Here is a 20,122-nt window from a genome sequence, read left to right as displayed (position 1 = left end):
CACTTTGGGCTACAATTCCCAGCCTCATATTCATGGTATTTAATAAATCAGACAAACCACTACATTTCAAAAACAACAATCATCTAAAAATGGACACAGAAAGGCCCCATTCAATGGACACTCTTATTTCTACCATTTAATGAGTCTAGATTTTTACTGAGTTGTCCTGAAAAATCGACAGTACATGGTAGATAATCTTCATAACGCTGACCCCTAAGATACTGTAAGATCTAACGGGCTGATACCTCAGAGAGGATGAGATTACATTTAATGTAGCTTTGGTACTAAGTATATCTCACTGTTTTCCGGGATTTCTGGATATCACAAGATGTAAATTCTCTAGGCTTTAATAAAATTAACCTTAAAAAACCCCAAAATTAATGAAAATGCTGTTTAAAGAACCTAGTCTGATTATTAGATTATCATTTAGTAACACCTGTTTGAAAGCTAAAATAATTTCTAGCTTGGATTTAAAAAAATCCGCATAAAGAGAAACTCATCCCCAAACTTAACATTCAGACGGAAAAATTCTTATTTATATCTTTCTATGTAAAATGAAAGTAAACGATAGCAGGGATATGTGGAGATAACTTCTATAACATTGAAATTTGTTCCATGATAAGATGTGCTATAGCATATACCTTAAGTTTCAAAAAGAAATAAATGAAAGGAGATACCAAGAAATGAAAATTTCAAAGCCCATATTCATGGAATTTTAGAGGGCAAAAAGAGAAATTCATTATGTTATCTTTTTATACAGGCAAGAACATTTGGCATAGATCCAAATAACTGGTTCCATCAAAAAATCTGATTGATGTAGGGCGGCCGGATGGCTCAGTTGGTTAGAGTGTGAGCTCTGAACAACAGGATTGCTGGTTCAATTCCCACATGGGCCAGTAAACTGCACCCTCCACAACTAGTTTGAAGGACAACTACTTGGAGCTGATGGGCCCTGGAGAAACACACTGTCTCCCAATATTCCCCAATAAGATTTATTTAAAAAAAACGTCTGATGTAACAAAAAGATATCCAGAAAAAAACTATATATTTGTAAATTAAACAATAGACTTATAAAAATCCATGGGTCAAAGATGAAATCACAATGGAAATTAGAAAATACTTTGATGGAACCCTCCTGGCATGGAAGTAATGAAGGAAGAATCGCCACCCAAGAAAGATGTGAAGCCGGCCAAGGACCTGTGGCTTCTGTTCAAAAAAGGAGCCGAGACACCGACAACGCACAGCCAAGAACCCATCGCTCAGCGGCGGCAGGCAGGCTTGGTCTGCAAGCACACCAAAGAACTAGACAGGTAAAGGGCACGCCCCCAGACCCGGCGCCTCCCTTCCGGGAGCACCCCCAGCAGGCTGGAGACCAGCATACCAGAGGAAAAGCAGGACCTGGCTCCTGTACCCCCGCCAGGAGCCCTGGATCTGCTCGGCTGGGAGTGATGAGAAGTCAGAGGCCACCACCTCTCCAGCGGATGGAGCGTCGCTGAAGAGCCCCACTCCCTTTCTCTGCCACCTACATCATACCACTCATTTCTCGAAAGACTTTCTGAAGACCGTCTATTACACCCCTACCTCATCTCCCACGAGTTCCAACCTGACCCAGAGCTCTAGCCGTGACAGCGTCCACACTGTCCGCGGGAAGCCAGGGCTGGTGAAATAGCGGAGGAAGAAGATGGCTGTAGACTCAGCTCTGACTGGTGGGCCTCACCATCCGGTCCCCACTCAAGCACTCACACTCTCTTGCCAAGCTTGGAGGTCTCAACTTCTCAACAGAAGACCTGACCGGTGAGGCTGATGTGCCCACCAGTGCCAGCTCCCAGGATGCCAACCTGAGGGAGGCTTCCGTCTTGCATGAGCTCCAGGCAAACCGAAGGAACCCAGCTGCCACCTCTACACCATCAGGGAAATCTGTCCCAGACAACTTGAAAAGGCCCGTGTGGATGAGCAAAAGCTGACCCACCTTTAGCTGATCAAAGACCCTTTCCTTAGTTTCACTGTGGATTTCTGTCAGCCCTTCAGTCTGATTTCTCTTAAACAACTGCCATTCTCCTAACTCTTCCTCCCTCTTGCCATAGGAAGGATGAGAAGAAACAAACATGCAGCCCAAGAAGAAAGGGGAGTGTCAGTCGTGGGGCTGGGAGAACCAGAAGCTGTCTGCCAGGTGACCCTGAGCCCAAGTCATGTGTTTTCAAGAAGAACCATGTCTTAAGAAGAGCATATACATGTATGTACACACATCAAAAATACTCATTTGCAACATGCAAATGGACAGTTGTGGTGATGGCATAGTCACTGTGGCGCATGTTCCCTGCTCATGCAGGCGCTCGTAAGGAAACTCTTGGATGGCAATGTAAGTCCTACCTCTGTTAAAAAAAAAAAAGAAAAAGGAAAATATTTTGATGATAATGAAAATGCAAACATCAAGATTTATGGGATTCAGCCAAAGCAATGGTCAGAAAAAATTTTATAGTCTGAACTGCTTATATTAGAAAATAAAAAGATATAAAATCAATGCTGTAAGCTTCTACCATAAGAAACTAAAAAAAGATCAAATTAAACCCTAGGTAAGTAGATGAAAGGAAATAACAAAAATAGGAGTGGAAATTAATGAATTAGTGAATGGACAAATAACACACAATCAAAGAAGTGAAATGTTGTTGTTGTTGTTGTTGTTTTAAATTAAATTGATAATTCCCCTAGCAAGACTAATCAAGAAAAAACGAGAAAACACAAATTATAATTTCAAATAATAAAAACATTTGCAGAAGAAATAACACCAATCTTACACAAGTTCTTTCAGAAAACAGGATATAAGGGAATACTTCACAACTTGTTTTATAAAGCTAACTAACCCTGATACTAAAACTGACAAAAACATTACCAGAAAATAAAATTAGAGACCAACATCCCTCATGAACAGAGATGTGAAATTCTTAACAAAATATGAGCAAACAGAATCCAGCAATATGTACAAAGGATAATACATCATGACCAACAGGGTTTATCCCAGGAGAGCAAGGTTAGTTTAACATTATGAAAAAAGTCAATGTCATTCATCACATTAACAGAATAAAGGAGAAAAACCACATGATATCTCACTGATGCAGAAAAAGAACCTTCAACAAAATTCAACACTTCTATACAATAAATTTCTCAGCAAGCCAGAAATACAATGTAGCAGCTTCAATCTGATAAAGAACATCTATGAAACCTATAACCAACATTAGATTTCTAGGTAAAACATTAAATCTTCTTCTAATACTGGAAACAAGAAAGGATATCTGCCTTCATCACTTCTATTCAATTTCGTATCTGAAGTCCTAGCTGGTGCAATAATGCAAGAAAAATAAATAAAAGGTATAAAGATTACAGTTGCTGCTATTCACAGCAAATATTATTGTGCATGTAGAAAACCCTATAGAATTTACACAAAAACCCCCCCCCAAAAAAACAAAAACCTAAACCTAATAGAACCAATATGTTAATTTATCAAGGTCACAAGATACAAGGTCAATATACAAAATTCAACTGTATTTCGATGAAAATAAAAATTTTTAAATTATACCTTTCATAACAGTATCAAAAATATAAAATATGAAGGAACAAATCTAATGAAAGATGTGCAGAACTCCCACTATAAATTATATAATTTTGCTGAAACTTGAGAAGACTTAAATATATGAAAAAATATATCATATTCATAGACTGACTCAATACAATTAAGATGCCCATTCTTCCCAAATTGACCTATAAATTCAGTGTAATTACTATCAAAATTCTAGGTTTTTATTTTGTGAAGAAATTGATGATGATTGTAAAATATATAAAGACACGCAAAGGATCTAGAATAGGAAAAGCTTTAAGAAAAAGATCTGGGATAGCAAAAAATCTCTTAAAAGATTATTTAATAATATTTTTAAATATTTTTTGTTTGGAGGGCTTACACTATCTCATTTCAAGACTTATAAATTTACGATAATTAAGAAGAATGTAGTGTTGTACAAGCATAGAAAAATAGATCAAGGGAACAGAATACAATCCAGAAATAGACCCAGGCATGTACTACATCAGTTGATTTCTGACCAAGGTGCCATGTCAATTCAATGGAGAAAAGAATGTCTTTTAACAAATGGTGCTGAAAAACTGGATATCCACCCAGGTTGACTCTCATTTAGTTTCATACACAAATATTAATTTGAGATAAATCAGAGGCCTGAATGTAAAACCCAGAATCATAAAGCTTATTGAAGGAAAACAGCTTCAGAATCTCAGGGATCAGCAAAGATTTCTTGGACAGATGCAAAACAAACAAACAAACAAAAAAACAACATCATAAAAGGGGAAAAAACTGACGTATTGGACTTCATCAAAATTAAAAATTTTATTTATCTGATAAAGGACTTGTATCCATAACATAAAAAATTAACAAATCAATAACAGAAAGAACAATTCAGTTAAAAATGGGCAAAAAAACTGAATAAGCAATTAACAAAAGGAGATTCAAGAAGCCAATAATCACATGAAAAGATGCTCATAATTAATAACAAAAATGCAAATTAAAAGCACAGTAAGATAACATTTTATACTCACTAAAATGCTAAAATCAAAGACTAACACCATCAAACACTGGCTAGAATGTGGAGCAACTGGAACTCCAATATACTGTTGGTGGGTTTACAAAAAAAATGATGTAACTATTTTGGAGAGCTGTTTGGCAGTTTCTTATAAAATTAAACACAACAATTACCACATGATCCAGGAATTTCACTGTGAGGTATTTTATCCAACATAAATGAAAACATTTATCTACAAAAAGAATTGTACAAGGCTATTCTCGGCAAGCTTATTCATGCTACTGAAAACTGGAAACAACCTGAATATCCATCAACAGGAAAATGGATAAACAGATTGGGGTATATTTATCTAATGAAATACCACTCATCAATAACAAGGAATGAACAACTGATACACAGAATAACATGAATGCATCTCCAAAACATCCTGTTGAGCAGAAGAAGCCAAATAAAAAAAGACATATTTTATGAGTTCACAAGAATGAAAGAAAACAAATCTATGGTGACACAAGTCAGAAGGTGGAGGGGACTGATGAGAAAGGGGTATAAGGGTACTTTCTGGGAGAAGTGTGGTCAAGAGGGGTTTAAGGGATAATCCTCAACTCTTCAAGGTCGGACAGCTCCTTCTCCATCTTGGTTTTTATCCACAACTTTGGTAACTCTCGGGTGAGGGTTACCCAATGTGCTACTGCGATACTGATTACACAGGGGAATTCCTTTGAAAAGGAATATGGAATGCAGAGTGTATTAAGTATGTATAAAATGTATCTGCATTGTGGAAATAAACAAAAGTCAACTAAATGAGAAAAGCAAAGGCTATTTATTCTGAGCTTGGCATTTGTGTTGAGGGAGTCAGCCACCACCACGTGCGTTTTCGCAGAGACTCAAAAGGAGGCAGAGGAGTGGGAAAGCTTTATAGGGGAAAGAAAGGGTTCAGGTGTCCCCCAATTCCCTACAGTTGGCATGGGGATGCTGGAGCCCAGTTAAGTAGAAGCAGGGCATCGCAGGTGATTGGTTAGGGGTGCCTATTTGGCTTTCTCTTGTTGGTTGGTCCTACCTTGGAAGCAGGGTCAAAAATCATGGAGGTTGTCAGTTATTAATCAAGTCCTGGCCATTTTGGGGCTGATAGTTACTGAAGTTATTGTTTAGCTTTCTGGATTGTCACTAGAGATAGCAATTTGGCTTCCTGCAGCAAGTTTGCCTTACAGCAGGTTGGCTTCATGGGTTGTTTATTGTAGATAAGGGGATTGCGGGTGAAAGTTCTATTTTTATATGATTGGGTCATTGTCGATTTGTATATGCAGTCTCTCAGTATTCGTCAGATCAGACCGATCAATGAGAGTCAGAGAGCAAACATCACTGTTAACTGCTGAAGGTGACATAAACTAAAACTGCCTACAAAGAACATTACATAAAAGTGCTAAGCACTGGTTGCAGGCTAAGGGAGCATCCAGAGAAAAACACATCTGTACTAAGAAAATCCAATCCGTCAGAAATCAGTGTATAAAGAATACCAAGACGGGTGGAGAGTTCCTGGAAGTCCACCTCCCTAGGTGAGGTTTTGAAAACTAGGACTGAAAGTCCAGGTAATTGGCTTTCTTTCCTCCCTCCCTCCCTCATTCCCTCCCCCCTTCCTTCCTTCCTCCCTCTTTCTTTTCAATTTTTTTTAAAATTTGAGATAAAATGCACATAACATAAAATTCACAATTTTAACCATTTTAAAGTATACAATTCAGTGGCATTTACTATATTTATAATGTTGTACATCCATCACTACTGTCTAATTCCAGAACATTTCCATTACACCAAAGAGAAACACAGTACCTGTTAGCAGTCAATCCCAATCCCTTTCTCTATTTAGCCTAAACTAAAATTTAGAGCAATTTAGAAGTGGCCTTAGAACCTAGCCATTTATCTCTGTTTAAGCCCTTTTCTCAAAATTTTCTAGTGTTTTGCTTTAAAATAATTGTGCAATAATTTTTTCTTTTCAGACAAAGGATCTTTAGAATCTTAGAAGGAATCCCACTCTCTCCAAATCAAGCAATTCAGAAATCCCACTGTCTACTTCTCAGGGCTAAAAAGGCCAAAAAATTATAGGGAGAGAAATGGGACCAGTAATATGCTTCACATTTTATATATGATATTACATTTAATCTTCATAATGGCCCTACAACAAAGGTCCTTTTACCTCTTTTTTACAGAGAGGTTAATTTCCCAGGATCACATGAGTAAATAAAGAACTTGGGCCTGGATTCAAATCCTAATTCTATTGCTTATTGTGCAATCTTGGACAAGTTACTTATTTCTCTAAGCCTTGGCTGCCTCCTCAGTAAAATGCAGACAACAGCAGGATCCACCTCACAGGATAGGGGCTGGGAGCAGTAAGGGAGGTAATGCCTGTACATTCGCAAGCTCACATGTCATGATTTCTGAATTAGGTGTGATTTTTGGATTGTCGGTGGTACTTGCCTTCTTTATGAGCGAAGAGCTACATTTCTCACCTACTTTTCTGGCTCAGAAATGAAGACATGGGAAAAGTCCCTTTATCCTCTGCTTCACCAAAAAGCAAAAGTGAAAATTCCCAAACTATCAAAAATCAAACAAACATCACTCAATCACAACTGAATAATTAATGAAGATGTGACATAGTTTTTGATGAGACTCTGGTGATGTCTGGGTATCTTTTTCTCATCAGGAATATTTTATTTCTTAATTTGAGCCTGCAGAAAGAACACAGATGTGGCATAGCCTAAGCATTAATATCACGTGAGATCAGCTTGTGGACCATCAGTGGCTCCTACACCAACCCATAAAGCAGGAATGTATACCTGGAAGCACGCTATGGTTCAGGCGAAGACAAGTTAATCCATGGCTGTAGACGCATCCAAAACGTTTTGACATTAAGAATCGCTACGTCCTAGCCCACAGAGGTATTAATGGCTAATCAACCTGGGTTGCATATAAAAGTATTAACGTATTGTATCCTTCTAAGATAAATAACTGTGTTTCCCACTTCCCAAAGGAGCTAATATTTAATCAGTCAGGAAGTTCTCTTTGGCATCAGGAAGACGTTGGTTCAAGTTCCATTTCCACAAGTCACTAAATCTCTGGGTCTCATCTGTGAACAGGACGAAACACCTACCGAAAGGGTGGTTATAAGAATTAAATGCGATCACGCACATAAAGTGCTTAGCAGAGTAAGAACTCGGTGTGTGGTAGCTAAGTTTATTATGTCCACTCATAGAAAACTGGAAAGTGTAAGGAAGAAAAAAAGTCACCAATAATGTTCCCTCCCAAAGGCAAGTACCGTTAACTTCTAGTCAGTCATCTTTACTCCATACGCAGTTTGACTTCATATAGGTCTGATATCATACCACACAAACTACATGCATTCTGTTTTTGTTTTGTCGTTTTGGCCTATTAACGAAACTTAGATACTTCCTCACACCATCACCAACTAGGAAGTGCTTCTTTACGGCTTCTAACAAAATCGTTTGTCCTAGTTATGAAGCCCTTGGGAATGACAGCATCCTGCCTACCTCACCTTCCTGCCACTCTGGGTCTGACCTGGTCCCGGGAATCCTCAAGTCTGTCACCATCGTCACTTGGGACCACTGCAAAGAATCTCCTCAGTGCTTACAAGATGTGGAGTGTGCAGGCTCCCAAAGAACCCAAAGGCAGTGCTCTGCAGTCCACAGTGCAGGGTGGTGCAGAAAGCCTTACACGCTATAGCCATCTGCTCAACTGCCTCTCAGATTTTTCTCCCACACAGCACAACAGAAGCTGCTAAAAAACCAAAAACAAAGCTCCCAAACCTGCTCATCTGCCTTAAGCTGAAGCTCAAACTCCTTCTTGGACACCTTTTCTAATACCTTCTCTTCTAAGGAAGAGTAAGATGTATTACTGGGCTTAAATATTTTTTAAAAACTTCCGGGACATTAATAATCAACTTGGTTCCCAGCATCTGAGTTGCCCCCACTGTACTGTCCATGCTGACTGACCCCTCACTCTCACTGGTGTTACCTCTTATTTTTTCAGAGAATATAATTATCCATCTAATTGTGGAGCCCAAAATTGACCTCTAGACACAGGATTAGTGAAAATCAAATCCAAATAACATTTAAAATATAGACAATGATCTATAACATTTATTTTGACCAGCTATCTGGTTTTGGGGGGACTGTGGAATCACCGTTTTAATTATTGTTCCTGTTATTGTTGACCTTAAATGAACAATTCTCCAGGAGAGCACGGCCGTGTGACTATGCAGAGAAGACATTAAAACGGACTGAGAAACAGAAGATTGGGGTTTCTGAAAGGCCTACGATTCTGGCTCTAACAGTGACGAGCTGTGTGACCTTGAGAAGCACAACTTCTGAGCCTACTTCCCCACCTAAAAAACACCTGTGTCAGCCTTAGAGAATTTTATTCAGAAAAAATTAAATTATACGTGTAAAAGTAATTTGCAGCTTATAAAGAGCTATGCAAATGCAAGGGGGAAAGTATTTTGCTTTTAAATAAAAAGGCAAGGAAAGAAAAGAGGATCTCAAACACATCCTAACTGTCTTTTGAATTTTCCTCTATATAGTGAACAACTGCCCTGCAGCGCTACACACAGGTTATCTGAATAACTCCACCCTTGATTGTCCGGTTTTCCTCCACACATGCATCATGCTAACTAAAGGCCTGGCTATCTTCATGCTGTGTTAAAGGAAACTGAAGTGTTAGGACAAGACAGGCTGACGTGCTATCTCAAGGAGCTTACACCAGCTCAGGAGGGACTGAGGAAAGTTAAGGCATTAGATGCAGGAAGGATTAGGAGCATTGAGGTTGTGAGAATTGAAAACTAGAAAAAGGTATAAACAGCTTAGAATTTAAAGAAATCTTACGAGATGGTTTTCCCAAAGCGGGGAGCCATTACTCAAACCCCTAGACAAGTGATTTGTGAAGCTATTATATGCAACTCCTCCAGAGTCTGACATTTGATTACATTTAAAATTCTTCTTTTGCTTCCCTTTTCCTTCCTCCCCCATACACCATGTGTTCTTGCCCCAACCACGCACTTTTCCCTCCTTTGATTTATTTCCATCCCAGCCTCTTTGATGTCTAAGCCCAGTTTTGCAGGGGTTTCCTTAACGTCCCCTCGCCTGGCTCCCGCCTCAGCACCAGGTATGCACATTCCTCTTTGGGAAACTCCCATCTCCTTCTTGCAGAGGAGACTTAGAAAATTATTCAAAACTGTATTACTTTGTAAAATAGAAAGACAAGCGCTTTAAATTCCAAGCTGTTTCCCTAGGAGACAGGACGCGGCTGGGAGAAGCACCGGTAATTCCAAACCCGCTCAGACTTGGTCATTGGAGGTGGCACGATGCTTCTCATTCCATCTGGGCAGGATCCGCTGGCGCTAGGCATTCAGTCAAAGCAGGTGGGGGCAAGGGAACAGATAGGCAGAGACTTCCAAAGACGGAGAGAAAGAGAAAGAGGTAAAATAAAAGGAGTTGATGGAGGAACGGGAATCCGTAGTCAGAAACAAGGAAAGATGGAAAAAAATGGAGCAAGGAACGAAGTAAAAGAGAAAAAAGGGGACGTGAAAGAGAAAAAAGGGACAGGAAAAGGGGGAGGCCTGAAATGAGAAAGAGAAACAAACCAGGAGGGAGAAAACAGAAATGGTTGGGGGGTAGAAACAAAAGCGGGGGGGGGGGGTGCGGGGGGGCAGAGCGTGGGAGAGAGACCAGGTGGAATGAGCAGCGAGGGGCGCGGCAGGGAGCGCGGAGACTGCCATGCCCAGCCCGGCCTCGGTCTGTACGTTTACTTCCTTACACTGTCATCGGTAGCTGCCTTATCTATTTTCACCTCTGGCAGGAGCCGCCCGCCGATGTGGGAGCCGGGGCCGCCGATGAGCGAAACCACGCCGTTGCAGTCCACGGTGCTGTTGCGCTTCACGTTGCGCCGCAGGCTGGGGAAGATGCGCGAGGACCGGCTGCCCTGGCTGTAGCCGCTGTAGCCGCTGTAGCTGCTGCGACGCTCGCGGGCTCGGATCGGGATGAACAGCGAGTCCCGGCGGCCCTCGCTCTCCTCCACTGTGCTGTGCTCGTCGTCCGCGAACTCGTTCTCGGAGCCGGGGTCCCGGAACCGCCCGGGCCCCCTGAAGCTGAAGATGCTGCTCTTGCTGTTGTGGCGGGAGAGGAATGGGGAGCCCGGAATGCTGAGCAGTGACTGGAGCGGCAGGGAGAGAGAGAGAGAAGGGGGGCAGGCGTGAGACGGGCAGCTGACCCCTGCCGGACAGGCTGAGCAAAGGCGCTCAGCTTCCCATCCCGGCCCCACCTTGCATTCCTGTTGTCAGAACACAAGTGCTCCGAGAAAGCACTTGGGATGTTGTATTTCTACCACTGCTCAACACCCAGAATTACTCAGTTCTTCTTGCCCCATACCCTTGAGATATACTCACCTTTGACCAGTTAACCACTCATAGCCTTCTCTCGGTTCACTCATGCACCGAAACGAAGCTTTTCTCTCATGCTCTAGGCAAAGTACTGGGGAACACGTCGTGTGTCTATTTCTCATACTACGAGATCACATGGAGTGTGCCTTTAATTTACTCAAGTGAAGACTTCAGGTCACACTTAGCAAAAAGTTAAGAATTTAAAAGTGGATACCACTTGCCATTCTTTCAAGGACAACATGCCTTGGAGGTCAAGTGCTATGCCAACAGTGGTTTTCAAGCTTGTCTATTCAGCTGAAAATTACGTTTCCCTCTCACTCCATTTTAAAGTCAACATACGTTTTTGTTTTTTTTCACCAAAAGTTTAAATATTTGTAAATTACATAATTCTTAGCAATGACATTTTAAAATAAAACCGATTGATTAGAACTTTTTCCTCATTTCTTTCTTCTTTATCTCATAATTCCATTCCACATTCCAGGAGAATTTTGTGATAATGTATGTTACTGATCACGTTTGAATACTTTTTTGCAACAAAAAAATTATAAACTGTACTTTAAAAAATTAAAAATTTCCTGTGACCATGAGTCTCTAAGAAATTTTAAAAATCTCTTCTGAACTGAGTTTTTACTAAAATTCTTAACACAATTAAGATACATATACAAATATATTACACATTTTATAAGTAATTACCAAGCTTAAAAAGAAAATTTTATTAAAATGTATCTCTTAATGAGATGGATGAGATTTTTCTTTTTCAATTAGTGTTTTGGTGTTTAAATATTTGTAGATAGTATTATTATTAGAATGAGACATGGCTCAATAATTCTCCTCCCCTTCTTTCTAATATTAGATTTTTAAGTGCTGAGAAACCTTATTAACACAGAGTCTTGGAACGAAAGAATTTCTTATAGTAATATCACTCAATTCTTTGAACTCCTTTCAAATGATATGCCAAAAATCACATAGTAAGGTATCAGCAAAATTTATTTTAATGTCCTATTGGCTGACAATTAAATTAGGTTCTCTTTTAATTTTGTAGAAAGCAAAGAACTGAACCCACCCCCCCAACTTGCTAAAGGATTTTTTACCTAGATATTAGAATTATTCCAATTCTTGATTTCTGTGGATACCAAGAGGGCTTTATTTATTATTTACTATTATATGGGTTACTCTTGTAGGGGTTACTCTTTTACTTAAAGGGACCTCGTTTAATACAACAGAAAAGGTTGGAATAATCAAAATATTGTTAATTCCTATGCTTCATTGCCAACATTAATTTTTTAATAAAATGATTTTATCTGACCACACGCTTTAAAGACATTTTCATCACAACCTTACAGCCACAGATTTAGCTCATTTAATTTATGAAAATGTCTAATGTCCTTACTGCTAAAGCAACTGGACAAATCAGACTTATTTTCATAGGATAAAGTATGACCTCACTTTTCATTTTTAATAAATGTATTAACATGTATCCCAGTGACAACCTCCTGGCTCCTGAACTTAAAATACCCCAATACCCCTGACTATAACTCTATGCTTCACTCTTAACAGAAGTGTGTAAGAGGTAAATTCAGAAAGCCTTACAATGGATTTACGCTTCCTGGAGTAAAGAAAATTTTGTACTTTAGATTTCACATATAAGTGAGATTACAAGGTATTTATCTTTTCCAGTCTGACTTATTTCTAAAGAGCAAAATAAACGAACAAACACAACAGAAACAGACCCATCCAGAGAACAAACTGATGATTTCTAGATGGGAGGGAGGTTGAAGGACTGGGTGAGAAAGGTGAAGAGGTTAAGAAGTACAAATTGGTAGTTACAGGAGAGCCACAGGGATGTAAAGTACAGTTTGGGGGAAATATCGTCAATAATATTGTAAAATCTCTGTATAGTGTCAAATGGGTAGTAAACTTATTGAGGGGATCACTTCATAAATTACATAAATGTCTAACCACTATACTATACACCTGAAACTAATAAAATACACTTGAGCTTAGCCAAAAGGCCGAGAAGCGATAAAAACTAATATAAAATAATACTGAATGTCAACTATAATTTAAAATATATATAGTCAAGGGGATGAGTAGTGCAGCATGGGGAATATAAGTCAGTAATTTTCTAATAACTATGGACAGTGTCAGGTGGGTAGTGGACTTGTTGGGTCATCACTTTGTGAGTTATGTAAATGTTTGACCACTATGTTGTTCTGTATGCCTGAAACTAATGGAAAAAAAAAGAAAGAAAGAAAACTTTGTAGACACTAATATTTTCAACCGCCCCTTTGTTTGGCACTCCAAAGATTTTTATACCCTAGAGTAATGTACTACGTAAGATTTGGGATGACAGAGAGGTATGCCTTCCTTTTGTAAAGAGGGAGAAGGTTGTGAAAAGGGAAACGGAAAAGGAGAACTGGTGTGACTTTGGACCACAGGGCTATCCTTGGGCATAGGAATATGTAAGTTAAAGACCTGGGAAGCAGGTTCCCTGAAACTGACTGTGCTTGGAAAGCCTCCATGCGTCCCAAAGGGATGTCCCCAGTTTGAGGACCACTGCTATAAGAGAAAGAAACTTGACAAACACCTGACTCAGACAATCCTCCTTGCTCCCCTGAGATACTTAGTTTGCCCAGTTATGACTTTGAAATGATTCCACTGTGAAAGTTCTTTATGAAAGTTCTCTGCCAATGTAGTGCGCATATGGTAAGTATTAGATAAAACTTTTAAAATAATATTTTTGATGATTACCTTGGAAGGGCTGCAGGGTTCCTCTTTAATATTTCCACCTATATCTTTTTGTTACCTAGAACTCCATTTCTAGTTCGACTCAAAATGCTTCCACGTCCAGTCTCTCTATAATGTTCGAAGTGCCTGTGCCCCAGTCAGTATATTTTCTTTGGCTATTTCTAGTTTCATCACACTTCCTTCTCTCACTTGTATTTCCCTTGTTATGCAGTCTTTTCCTGCCTTGGCTCAAAGCAACTCACAAACCTGAGACAATAAATGAATTTGGTCAACTGGGAGCCACATCAAGAAAACCACGAATCACAGATGATCTGATATAAATGTCACTGTTAAATACATACCACGTGCTGTATGAAGCCTCTAGAAAAGAGAATGCACGTATGCAACATCTCTGACCCCTTTCCTGATCACGAATTTGTTTTGTTCTTTTGCCCCAACCCTGCACCAGAAAGGAGAAGCTACATTGGTTAGGTTCCAGTGTGTTCACAGGAATGGATGGTGTCACTGCGTGTCAAAAGGGCACACATGCGGCTAGCGCTTATACTTCCTTCCTCCATGTTGTTGGATTGGTAAAGGGATCAGGGCCCCTTCCAACTCACTGCTTGCTGTTCCTCTTTTCACATACATGTATGTTTGGGCAGCCTCACCGATTCATTCCCCCGAACCAGTTCTCAAAATTTGATTCACAAACCAATGTTAGTGAATGACCCACTACTGGTTTGCAATGAGATAAGTCGAAAAATGGAGAGAAGCATTTAGAAACTCCTACAGCAATTAGACGTCACAACATCCAAGAGTGTGATCATTTTTCTAGAAATCTGTTGTTAATTTATTTTACAATAGTATTGGTTCATGAAAACTTGGGGAAAATAGAAACTGGTCCTTCACCATAGATTGAGAAACACTTCTCTAAACAATGTTTCCAGTAAGCTAGCCCTGGAGCGATCAGGGAGGGGGAATTATTGACTTGGTGAGTGCGAGTTAGATAAAAGGAGAAGGTTGGGATAGGGTTTTGTATCGGTTGATTTACATACGAAAGGCACACTTCCAGGCAATTAGCTATCTCTAGGAGTTAAGCTAGCACAGGGTGAGGCAGTCTCTTCACAGACAGCTAGGCTCCTAAAATGTCAAAGCGTCCCACAATATAGAAAATAGGGAAGCTGAGATTAGGGAGGGGGGTGGGTGGCTACCCTCAGGAAGTTATCTCTTCAGGGAATGGACTATATCAGGATTGGATACAGGAAACAAGGAGGAACGGAACAAGTCACCTTTCCCCTTCCACATTTGTTGCAGTTAACTCTTTTGCCAATAATGGAACAAGGAATTCAAGAATGAATTGTTTCCTTTTAGTGTGCCCTGTCTCAGGATCCTAATTTCTAAATGTTCACAGGTTACGGAATTGACCATTATCTTCCTGATCACTTCCTATCAGTTAAGAATAGGGTTTCAGTGATGACTGGGGACCCAAGGTGCTATTAACTCTTGGGATCCAGCTAGTTAATGGACTTACTTCCTGTTTTCAAATTTTTTCCTTTCAAATTTTTACCAACCAGGAGCTTCTGGTTCTTTTCAGGTAGTTACATCACATCTAACTGAAAATACTACCTTAGGTCTGGGTGTTTGTTTGGGAGAATGGCTTTGGGGCATCCTTGTTTTGAGGGAATGGCCCTCAATTCTGCAGAAAAGTTAACTGGGGATTTCGGGGCGCCTGTGTCAGCTGTTTATTGAGATGAGGCTTAACAATGACTGAAATGTCTAGAATAAGATAAATTGGTAATTTACATATTCTATTTCCATGTCATATTTCGCTTTTTCTTTCCAGTACAGCAGAGGTTCATAAAGTGTGCTCTGATGATTCTTGGGGGTCCCTGTGACCCTTTTGGGGGGGCTCATGAGGTCAAAACTATTTTATAATAATACTAAGACAATATCTGCCTTCATCACAACTATACAGTGGGATTCTCACAACTATACAGTGGATTCTGTGAGCCTTACAGTTTCACAATATTTAAGACTTTTTCTGATGCGACTGGTAGTGATAATAATGTATGCGATATTTTTTAAAATACTGTATGTCAGTACTTGGAAGATTTGCATAACGCAGTGAACCAGTATTTCCCACATGGTCAATGCATGATGCTACAAATCATTCATGAATTAAAGACCTGTGGTGCAAAATAAAGATCTGTGGTGCAAATACCACAAAGGATTTTAATGTAACAGAGTAGCAAGTTACTGATACAGTTTCAGATTCGACACTGCAACTAACCATTAAAACTACACTGTCCAGTTTTAGACTAGCATTAAATAAGAACTTGAGGCTATTAAATTATTCCTCCCTTTTCCAGCTACACCTGTATGAAACTAGAGTTTCTTTAAATACTTCAAAAAAACATATCACAACACACTGAATGCAGAAGCAGGTACGATATTCCAGCTGTCTTCTATTAAACCACAGATTAAAGAGATTTGCAAAAATGTAAACAGTACCACTTTTTCCACTATTTTTTTTTTGTTTTGGAAAACAGTTAATTTCTATAAAAATATGCATAATTTGTACTAAACATATAATGAGTTTATCATTTTTATTTTAAAATAAATCAGTAAATAAATGTTTTTAAATTTCTTAACTACAATTTCTAATATAAATTAAAAACACATTTTAAAAAGCTCTTTAGGGTTCTCGATAATTTTTAAGGAAGTAAAGAGGTCCTAAAGAAGTGGGGCCCAGTTGGGACCCCTTGCAACGTCCCGACCTCAGTTTTCCTTGACCTATATATAGATCATCCCCCTGCCGCTTGAGCTCAGAATGTCCCCTGTTCCACCCCGTTCCCTGTTTTAGAACCCTGAAACTTATGGTTAATACTTTTAGGCTTACTGATCACAATCTCAGTGGTCTACTCCCACCATTGCTCGTGGGTTGCTGACGCCATTGGTGAATCATGTTGTCAGAGGGAAGGCTCCATGCAGACCCCGGGAGGAACGTGGAACGAAGCCTCTGGAGAAACGCCCAGATTGTCCCTTAAATACCTAAGCTGGTCTGAGAATGTTAAGGCAGTTTCTGGAGGTGTTAACCTGCTGCCTTCTCAGATCACTGGTGCTCTGATAATAAACGCTTATTCTATGACCCAACTCCTGTGTCGGTCTATTGGCGGAATGGCGCAGGCAGCACGAGCCCCGGACTCGTCTGGCCTCCAGTTTCAGTAAGACCAAAAAGATTGAGAACTGCTACAATAGAAGAATTAAAATACTTTGCAAAAATGGATTCAACCTAATATTTATAAACTGTCCTAAGCTTTAAAAACACAGCAGTAATTTTATAGAGAAATAGACAGGAGATCGGTTGGGCAGATGTCTCAAGAGGATCTCAGAAGACCTGGCAGGACAGGACACTGACATACACTGAACTGTGTTGTGGGAAAACTGATGCCACATTCATTGTTCAGGCAACAGAACGGAAGCCCGGGTAGTGTGGAGGTGAGTGGGGCGGTTGACCACAGGCGGCAGTGACTAGGGTCACAAGCCTACAGTCAGAAGGATGGGGTTCAAATCCTGACTTTAACACTTACTACTACACAACCTTAGATAAATTAGTTAATCTCTCAAGGCCTCAGTTTCCTCATTCTTTCAGATAAAATCCGAGAAACTGCAGGAGAATTCTGGGACAAAGAATGTTACTATCGTGTGGAGATTCTAAGCAAGTCTTGGCAGTCAGCCATGGCCTCTAGGAATCTACAATTTATTTTCAGATGGGGAAATTAGAGGAAGTGAACATTTTCATGCAAAGCAGGACATCTCAGAAGCCCAGATTTATTTTTTGAGCTAGAAAGCAATCAGTGCAACTCTGTGCTCAGGCGTGTAGATTAATCAGAGACCATTCAGTAGCGAAGTGTTAATAGCACTAAGGTATTCATTAACTAGCTCAGTGATGGCTCACAAGACAAGGGTTGGATTACAATAAAGCTGCAATCACTTTTCCCCAAAAGAGGCTGAACGAGGAGAAAGGTGAGGTGAAGGTGAAACAGAGATGGCTCCGGGCCATAAAGAAGTCCCAGAAGGGGTTACATCAGATTTATTAAAGTCCTCCATTCATTTGTCCAACAAGTAGCTGAATGTGCAAAGAAGCAGGCCTTGACCTTAGGGCGTTAGCTAAGAGAGGGGAGGACATGAACATAAGAAAACATAGAGGGCGCCAAAAAAGATGTATGCACATTTTAAGAAAGGAAAAAAAACTATTAAAATTGTAATACTTAATATACATTGATAAGAAAAGATGAACACAAGTCACGTTTGACTTCTGCAATTACAAGAGGTGCTCAAAGTGGTTCCCATCAGCGTCCAGACGCTTCTGATTACAGCGAACTACTGCTTGAGCAACGCTGACTAAAGCATCCACATGTAGACACTGTTTTGGCGCCCCTGGTATAATGTCACAGAGTAAAAGGTAACATATAAAGAGGTATGTATACAATATAATGGAAAGATGAAAGAAAGAATTTCCAATTAGGTGTGACTGGGGGAGGGGCTAGGAAAGGTTTCTTGGGAGAAGGACGTGAAGAACCAGTATGATGTGGACATTCAGAGACGGAAAAGTAGAGCACCTTAGGGTGTCTCTGGAGCAAGACAGAGGGTAGGAAACAAGCATCATCTATGAGGAGCATGTGGCAATTCATGCGGTTTCAGTACAGGGGGCTTGGCGGGCACAGAGGCTGGAGGCCGGAAGTCATGTCCGGGGAAGGAGAAGTGCTATGAATTCCACGCTAAAGGGCTGGAACCTCATCAGGAAACAGAGTAACTTTGATTAGGGGAATTCTCTCTCCCATTCGTCTTAATAACTATTCTAAAATGTCAGTAGTTTCTTTAAACCCCTTACTCAACCTCTCAGTCTTTTCAATAAGATTTTTAATTTCCTACATTATTGAAAACTAGAGACTTCTCAGGCGTCGTCTTCCTCAGCTTCCTACTCCCTGTCTACAAACGTATCCATGCCTGTCCTCCCCTATTTTCCTGACGTTTTGGGGGTACAGAGTGTCCCTTTCCTGTTAGAGACTACATCTATGTTTACATCTTCCAAGACTGTACTCTATTTTCTATTCCACTTTCCATTTTCTACTTCGACCTCCCCTTCTGGGTTTTTTCCCCTTAGATTAAAAAAAATGCTATAAATGATAAACGTCTAAGTTTTGCTTTGTCTTGTGCACCTGAAACTAATAAAATTTTAAAAAATGCTAATTTTTAGCCATATTCTCTAAATAAGCTTGAGTGAGAAGTCTACACTCACTGTCTCCACTTCCTACTTACCGTGGCCTGAAACATGTCTTTAAAGTTCTCCATGCGTTAAATCTCAACCCACTGATCACGCCCGTCCTCTCCCCCCCCCCCCCCCCCCCCCGTGTGCTCTCCTGGCTTCCCTGAACCCTTGGTTCTCTTAACACCGCTAATAACTGCTCATTTGTTTTCCTCCCTGAGCTCCATCTCTGATACCCATGGACACCAGTGGTCGTGTCCTGGGCCCGATCTTCTTTCAGTCAACTCAATCTCTTTGAGCAAATCCATCAAGTTTCATGGTTTCAGTCACCGCCGCTCAGCTCAGGACCTCTTCTCTGAGCTACCCTTTGACTACATGTACGTGTCGGAAAGACTCCTCTACTTGTTATCCAACAAACAATTCAACTTGGGATGTCCGAAGTGGAACATGCTTTTCTTCTAAACCTGGAATGTTCTTTCTTTTGTCTGACTGCTCCCTTACCAGCAAACACATACAGTACTTAACCAATTGTTGTTTATCCTTTATTTACCTTCCCCAGAAAATCTTCACTGAACCTCTTGGTTGGGACAGAGCTGTGTCCTCCAAAACACCCCAGCATTTCTCAATTATAGAATAATGCCGTCGATGCTATTATAGAAATAACTTAAATGTATCTGGCTGCTCCGCTACACTATAGCTCCTTGGCGTTTTAACAACCTTTAATCTCTAGGACCTATCACAATCCTCGACACATGGTAGGTACGCCATGACTGCCTGGTGGCGAATAATGAGAGCTATGTTTTAGGAAGCCACCTGCTGACAGTACATAAAACACAAAGGAGACAGAGTAACACCAGAGGAGACAAAACTGCGGTGATAACTGCAGGAGAAATAACACAAGTCTGAACCAAGAGAGGATTAACAAGAATAGAAAGAAGGGGATGGACAGGAGAGATTTTGCTGTGATAAAATGAATAGGACTAGAGAAAGACTGAACAAGGAGGTGAGACATGCAAACAAGAGGCACAATGAGAGGATCCCCGGGAAACAAGACTGGATACAATGCCATAATCAGTAACTGCAACTTTCTTCTGTACCTTA

The 20,122-nt window shown here is 40.2% G+C and overlaps 1 protein-coding gene across 9 annotated transcripts in view; it reads right to left on the bottom strand.

Moving 5' to 3' along the window:
- SCN8A (sodium voltage-gated channel alpha subunit 8) overlaps positions 1–20,122 on the bottom strand; it is a 164,158-nt gene that overhangs the window by 54,162 nt on the left and 89,874 nt on the right. For 5 of the 9 annotated variants that reach the window (XM_088799440.1, XM_088799442.1, XM_088799439.1 and 2 more), the window contains exon 12: positions 10,404–10,799. In XM_088799440.1, the coding sequence (XP_088655566.1) occupies positions 10,404–10,799 (396 nt within the window). The remainder of the gene's footprint in view (positions 1–10,403; positions 10,800–20,122) is intronic. The other 4 variants (XM_088799446.1, XM_088799454.1, XM_088799444.1 and 1 more) reach the window with 1 other exon arrangement.

Source organism: Rhinolophus sinicus, chromosome 1, assembly GCF_057876585.1.
Source record: "Rhinolophus sinicus isolate RSI-liver-muscle chromosome 1, RSI-T2T, whole genome shotgun sequence".
In the NCBI taxonomy this organism is placed as follows: Eukaryota; Metazoa; Chordata; class Mammalia; order Chiroptera; family Rhinolophidae; genus Rhinolophus; species Rhinolophus sinicus.
This window is presented reverse-complemented; position numbering and strand designations above follow the sequence as displayed.